Source organism: Citrus clementina, unplaced genomic scaffold (genome assembly GCF_000493195.1).
Source record: "Citrus clementina cultivar Clemenules unplaced genomic scaffold, Citrus_clementina_v1.0 scaffold_2, whole genome shotgun sequence".
Taxonomy (NCBI): Eukaryota; Viridiplantae; Streptophyta; class Magnoliopsida; order Sapindales; family Rutaceae; genus Citrus; species Citrus x clementina.
The window spans coordinates 23,511,420-23,519,079 of record NW_006262688.1 but is presented as its reverse complement, the minus strand read 5'-3'; the positions used below and the strand labels follow the sequence as shown (position 1 = coordinate 23,519,079).

At 31.1% G+C, this 7,660-nt stretch overlaps 1 protein-coding gene across 7 annotated transcripts; it reads right to left on the bottom strand.

Annotated features, from left to right (window-relative positions):
• Positions 1-247: 247 nt before the first annotated feature.
• LOC18051358 lies at positions 248-7,095 on the bottom strand. Of its 7 annotated transcripts, XM_024191457.1 has the most exons (9): positions 6,771-7,086; positions 6,571-6,667; positions 4,075-6,321; positions 3,672-3,983; positions 3,503-3,590; positions 2,646-3,424; positions 2,457-2,540; positions 2,124-2,368; positions 248-838 (listed from the first exon to the last, which is right to left on the bottom strand). In XM_024191457.1, exons 6-9 carry the CDS (start codon positions 2,656-2,658, stop codon positions 455-457), a joined length of 726 nt encoding a protein of 241 aa, XP_024047225.1. In that variant the 5' UTR covers positions 2,659-3,424; positions 3,503-3,590; positions 3,672-3,983; positions 4,075-6,321; positions 6,571-6,667; positions 6,771-7,086; the 3' UTR covers positions 248-454. The 7 variants fall into 7 exon arrangements, 5 of the variants coding, with proteins under 5 accessions (XP_024047225.1, XP_024047228.1, XP_024047227.1 ...); XR_002907213.1 differs by lacking the exons at positions 2,646-3,424; positions 3,503-3,590 and adding exons at positions 1,607-1,700; positions 1,781-1,989 and having other exon boundaries at positions 3,672-4,123; positions 6,771-7,095; XM_024191460.1 differs by having other exon boundaries at positions 3,672-4,123.
• Between the last annotated feature and the right edge of the window lie 565 nt (positions 7,096-7,660).

Genomic DNA, 7,660 nt, shown 5'->3' with positions numbered 1-7,660 from the left:
AATATTTTCCGTGGCCATTGACTTTGTGGCTGAATCTTTAGATGTTTGTTTAATTTCTTTTGAGACCACCTATAGTCGTCGCAGAATATAAAATTTTGTTAAATTAATTTTATTTTTTATTTTTTGCAAAACGAAGCAACATATTAAAGAGAATAAATGTAATCAAATATGTTAAATCTTACATAATCAAATTTAAAACATTAATGAAATTATGAAAAAAAAGTTTGACTAATTGAATAACTGGAATAATAATTACATATATATTGTTGGATCACGTTTCTCTTGTCAAATGACATACAAAGGAAGAGTAGTTTGACAACATATGACCAAAATGCAAAAGAAACCAAAAGCCAATGATCATTGACCAGTTACTTCCACTTCAGGACACAAAAAAGAGATACCAAGTAACTAGAATGAAAGTCATGGATCAAAAGCATGCAAGTCAGGTAATCAATTAAGGGGCAGTGAACAAGAATTTCTCAATACGATCCAAGCGCTCTTGTTGCTTATTCACGTGCTCCTGCTGCTTATCAACTATTGCACGTGTATCGGTTAATTCAGTTTGGCATTTTTTCAACTCATCACATGTCTTACCCAACTCAGTGCGAGTACTTTCTAATTCATTACGCGTGCTCTCTAACTCTTTGGCTTGACTATCAATGATCCCTCGCATTTCATTTTCTACCTGTGATGATGTTCTAGATCCAGAAGTAGGTTGTGTAGGCCTAAATCCAAAGCCTCTAAAGTTCTTGCCAACAACAAGTTCAACAATTTCTTTAGGTGACAAAGGTGTACCATCTTCAGCAATATGTTCTTGTTCCATTTCTTTCATTTTTTCCTACATATGAAATCAGTCAACCATATAGTAAAAGAAAATAAACGTGTAGTATAGATTTCTTAGGCTTCTTTTAATATTTATAGCCAAAACAAAAAAATAAATAAAAACTAATGTAAAACAATTGAACCACATTATAACTTATTAAATAAAGATAAAATTTTACCAATAAAAATCTTTGAAGCTTTTATTCTAATTCAACATTCCTTACTCATTTATAATTTGTATTCTATTTTATATAATAAACCTATCATTAAAATTTCAGAACTAATTAAAATATATTAAATATCCGATTAGAACAATGTTATTTTCATTTTATCATTCTTTTGATTTTAGAGGAAAAATGTTTCCAACATATATGTATTGCAAAGAGAATCATAGCTTATTATACTTACATAGTCTCCAGTGGCTTTCCTCTAGTTTATTATGCAACAAAATTCAAAAAACAAATTAAGACAAGTATCTACACTTTAGTAGAGGTAGAATAAAAACATAAATCATTATTCAAGTAACAATCAACATCAAACCATAAATACTAATCTGCAGCTGATAATTTCAAAAGTTAATTTCAGCGCATTATAGGCCATCATCAGCAATATCATCTAGAAAAAAAAAATTGTCTAAAGATTTATCAACTACTCTCAAGCATTAACACATACATAAATCATTCTAGAACTCCATAACAATAGCCTACTAATATAGTAACATAAATCAGAAACTAGAAAGTGTAAGACCATCCAAATTAGAGTGTAAATACAATCTTTAACTTACTTTTTTTTTCACGATGGCTAAGAAATGACAATGATCCACCTCGGTGATTGTACTTGAGTTTTTTGCGATTACCAACATTTTTTCTTGCTCTTTCCTTCATGTAAGATTTTTGTCTTAAAAAAAAATCATTTATAGCTTCTACAAAATTGAAATTAATAACAAAAGATAAGTTACCTTGAACTCGTCACTCCTAAAGTGATTACATAACCAGGCCCAATCTTGTTGAGAGATATTTCTATATGCATGTCGACGTGCTTCAGATGGTGTTGCATACTTTTTGAAGTGTTTGTGACAATTATATCTATGATCTAAATATCGCTCAGCCATAGAACTATTCACATAGTTGAGTATGTGGGCATTGACATGTCAAATTCAAATTTTGTCTAAAAAGGACAATAAAACAAGTCTCTCAACTATTAGAATATTCACTTATTTAATCCTTAGATAAAAGCTATTTGCTTATAAGTTTAATAGTTATTTATATTAAATAAAATCTTTCAAACTCAATTTCACTTACCAACAATCGCTCAAACACAACCTTTTTTTCTTTATCAGGAATCGCACCCCAACTCTCATATTGTATTGGATAAAACAGTCTCACAGCAACACCAATCTCATTAGCAAACCTAGAAGCATGATTACATATGGGTCTCCATTCTTCTTCTATAAATGATATATGAATCCTTTCTCCAGCTTGTAATAATCGATCCAACCCCACTCCTCGAGACGGGCCACGTCCTTTTCTTTTGGTTGTTAAACCAACTGTATTACAATAATAAAAAAAATAAAAAGACTGCAATTAGATGAAACATGTTCGTCATAACATTTATACTCATAAAAATAGCAATACCTTCTGGCAGGACATTAGAAGATGAATTAGAAGATGGAGGAATAATATTGGCAATGGTCTGATGTCTCCCAAGAGCCATGCAATCTGCGTACACAACAAAATATTAAAATTATATAGATTATAAGATAAAAGAATAAAAGAAAATTTTAATTTATAAACATAATTCATTAAAAGTAAAAAATTACTTACTTGAACTTAGCATCACATAACTAATTATCTACATCAGTGTCATCATCACTATTTAAAATTGGCTCATCATCATGATTGTCACTTAATGTTTCATCTTCATTAGTGCAATCATCTATGAATTCAAAATCATCATTATGTATGATATGCTCTTGAGAAGGCACAAAATTTGCTTCCAAAACAGTTGGCTCTGCATCTTGCCTACTAAAGTGTTGTGTCTCAAAATTAACATCTTCTACAACAGTATGAATTGGTGTTTTGGTATTGTTTATATCAGCTTCTCCATTCCCTTCTATCTCTGGGACATCCCATATATGTCTATGTTGTGATTTTTTCACCACTTTCCAATGAGATCCAAATTTAGGGTCATTCACATAAAAAATTTGTTGTGCTTGAGTTGCCAAAATAAAAGGATCATTCTTATACCATTTATGGGACACATTTATGCAAGTTAAGCTAAGATATTTCTGAATTCTTTTCCTCTTCGCATTTGTGTCAAACCACTCACACACAAACAATATCACTTGATTTTGAAACAAATATTGCAACTCAAGCACATCAACTAAAACACCATAAAATTATATTTCTTTATTGTCATGTTCCCCAACCACAACAATGCCATTATTTTGAGTTATCAATCGATTATCACGGTCAAATGTGTGATACTGAACTCCATTAACGTCACAGCCTGAGTATGACCTAACACGGAGATCATGTCCACATGCTAGGGCATACAATTCATTAGTAGCTGCAGCTGACCTTTCATGACGCAATGATATCATCTACATGGCAAAAGAAGACATAATCATATATATAAACTACCTTAAATTATATAATCTATTTAACTTAGGCATACTCACACGCTCTTTAAACCACCTAGGAAAGTGCTTTTATTCCCTTTGTAATAAATTAGCATTACTTTCCATCTTCAATTGGTTAAAGTGTTCACTGCATGTACTTATTAAATAAGAGTCAAAGCTACTGAAATGATAATTTCTTAGAAATAAATAAGCTATACACTCCACTTACTTCAGGTATGGTTGTAATTCTTCGCAGTTATTTAAGATATTCCAATGTGCTGCTTCATGTTGTTGTTGAGATAGTTCGAGAAAACTTTTTCCCCCAAATGGGCAAGCCTTTTGAGCAAAAACTGATAGTCTATTATTATTTTGCCCCTCTTGAGTTTCATCATTAATAGCCCCATCACGATTAAACTTTGTTTCAATATCACAAAGATACATTGAGCAAAATGTCATAGACTCATTTACAATATAAGCCTCATCTATTAAACCTTCCGGATGAGCTTTATTTTTCACAAAATTCTTCAAAAAACCCAAAAATCTGTGGTGATAATAATAAAAAAAACTATTGATAAATATATGTGTATGGGAAAAGTAAATACTTAGTAATCATGTAAACTTATAGTTATTACCTTTCAATAGGGTACATCCAACTGTAACCAACCGGGCCGACAATTTTGGCTTCACAAGGCAAATGAACCGAAAAATGAACCATCACATCAAAAAATGCTAAGGGGAAGATCCTTTCAAGCTTACAAGACTAAAAAAATCCCTTTTTCTAGTTTGTCCATATATGAAACTTTTAAGGTCTTTGCAAATAAATCTTGAAAAAATTTACACAGCTCTACTAAGGCAGTACATACATCATTCGGCAAAAGTGCACGTATGCCTATTGGAATACGTCGCTGTAATAAAACATGACAATCATGACTTTTTAAGCCAGATAATTTACCATCATTTACATTAACACATCTGCTGACATTGGATGCATAACCTTCAGGTAATTTCACCAACTTCAAGAACTTACAAAATTGTTTTCTCTCATCACTTGTCAAAGTATAACATGCTGGAGGTTTAATATATTTATTTCCTCTAAGCTGCAAGTGTAATTCCTTTCTAATATCCAGGATTTCCAAGTCTAAACGGGCCTTATTTGTGTCTTTTGTCTTTCCCTCTATATTTAATAAAGTACCTAGAAGACTATCACATATATTATTCTCTATGTGCATAACATCAAGCTTGTGTCTTAATTTCAGACTCGACCAATAAGGTAGCTAAAAAAAAATATTTTTTTCCGTCCAATTAAGCTCATTAGGTGATCGCTTCCTCTTCCTATCTAAGTTGTTTTCATTTTTTCCAAATTTAGTATGAGGTAGCTGCTGCAATTGGCATAAAATATCATCTCCTGTGAACATTCTAGGTGGAGACCTATGTTCTGGCTCACCATCAAATTCTCTATTATTTTGCCAACTATGGCCAACACGTAAATAACGACGATGACCCATATAACAGATTTTGTTTATTAATTTTTTTGATTTGGTATCTTTATTACAAACAGGACAAGCCTTGTACCCTTTTGTACTCCATCCAGACAAGTCACCATAGGCAGGAAAGTCATTTACAGTCCACAACACTGCTGCATGCATGCGAAAATATTGTTCCTTCGAGACATCATATGTTTGTACACCCACATCCCATAATTCTTTCAATTCTTCCACCAATGGACGTAAATATACATCAATATCTTTTCTAGGTGCTTTAGGTCCTGGAATAAGTAATGACATCATAAGAAAAGGTTCTTTCATGCATTTCCAAGGTGGGAGATTGTAAAGAAAAACCAAAACTGGCCACATACTATATGAGTTATTCATATTTCCAAAAGGATTGAATCCATCAGTTGCAAGTCCTAGCCTAACATTCCGAGGTTCTTAAGCAAACCAACGATGTTTCTGATCAAAATCCTTCCACCCTTCAGCATCTGCAGGATGTCTTAGAACCCCATTTATGTCAATGCGTTTTTCTTTATGCCATCGCATATCAACAGTTGTGTGCTTTGACATAAACAACCTCTTTAACCTTTGTTTCAATGGGAAATAACGTAACACCTTTTGCGGAACCTTTTTACCTTTCCCATCATTATTTTTATATCTTGACTCACCACATTCTGGATAGTGATCTCTACCTTCATGTTCTTTCCAAAATAGAGCACAATCATACTTACACATGAATTATTTCATATCCTAACCCCAAATCTCGTAACATTTTTTTAGCATCATAATGAGATGCTGGAATGTTGGCACATGCTGGAAAAGCCTTTTCTAATATTTGCAACAACATGTCAAAAGATTTATTACTCCATCTATTCAACACCTTAATGTGCATCAACTTCACTAGGAAAGTTAAGGCTGAAAATGTCTTGCAACTAGGGTAAAGTTCCTTTTGAGCCTCATCAAACAACTCACCAAATTTGTCAGCATTTATATGAACACCAGATGCATTACTATTATTTGACTCATCTAAACCACAATCCATTTGCATGGGCCCCCCTATTTCATTCAACATCTCTAACATCTTATCATCTTCTACCTCTTCAATATGAGAAGTATCATTAATTGAACTTGGAGTTTGAATATAACTTGATAAATCAATTTCTTCACCGTGAAATACCCATATTTGGTAACTAAATGACATACCATGTCTACACAAATGTCTTTCGACATCATCCAATGATTTCAACTCCATATTCTGACAATTTCTACCTGGACATCTAGCTTTCCCTTCTTCATTAAATGATTCTCAGCCAAATTCACAAAAGCCTTGACACCATCCACATATTCCTTACACAAACGATTTGAAATTCGCATCCAACTTTTATCCATCTGTGTGTTTTGTAAATATTATTTTAGTTAAAGGAAATATTTAGTTTCAAGAAACATGCAACAATGATACATTACTTAGATTAAACAACCATGAATTTATAGATATATTTTTATTTAATTATTTCATAAAGAATTAATTATAAAGACAAAATAATAAAGAAGCCTATAAAAAAAATAATAAGGACATAATTTTTCAAAGTCTTATAAAAAAAAATAAAGACAGAATTTTTCAAAGCATCGTCATATTACCTGATTGAGCAAAGGACTTCAATTTTTGGCAACGAAGAAACAACTATTCCATGTGAAATTTTACTCTTATGATAACAGACCAAGACCCAAAGTTTATCTGCAAACAATACAAATAATAATAATAAAAATAACAATCATTTCATATTATACAGCCATAAAAATTACTAAAGGAACAAAATAACCCAACAATCTAAGCCTACCAATTTCAACCAAAAAAAAAACTTCATGCAAAATAAAAACTTAGGCGTCCTTTGTTTGGTCTGCAGAAATTTGAAGCTTTGTCCCCTCCTATTTCCATAATTCCAGCAAAATTATCTTCAATAATGTGTAGTTACAAGCTAATTTAAAAGGTTTGGAGTTACATTGTTAGAGATTTTGGTTCTGAATGTGCAACAAAAAGTAAAAAATTGACTTTGTAGTTGAGCGAGACAAGCCAAGTAAGGGAAAGTAATTTCAGGGGATTAGAAGAGGAAAACGAAGCTGTGACTTTTGTACTTAAGTTTTGTCCTTTAACATATCTTTTTATAAAATAATAATATTAAGAGGAAGACAAAGTTGTTTCTTTTGTACTTAAGTTTTGTTCTTTAACATATCTTTTTATAAATAATAATATTAAATTTTCTCTTTCTGAGACTAAAAGTGGCAGCACCAAATGTCCACAATTGATTGTGAAATAGAGTAAAAATATATGGCGGGTATTACACTGATTCTCTCGCCAATTAAATATTTTCTAATTTTATTTATTAAAAAAACTTATTTTGCTAGCTTACTAATAATTAGGATTTCTTACAAAATAATAGGACAAAGATCCTTCTTAATTATTTTTTTTCCCTAATCACTCTTAGTTTAATGAATGGTCAATATTGATTTTAAATTTTCATGTTGATAATTAAACTAATTTTTTTGTTAGATTTTAAAATTAGGAAAAAAATTGTAATTTTAAATTAATATAAGTTTATATGATAATCTTTTAATATGAAAATTGATTATAATATTCTCTCAAAAAAATTTATTTCATGTAAGATAACATATATATGACCATTTATTCTTTGCAAATCACAATAGTATTTGTGGACCATTAAATTAACTC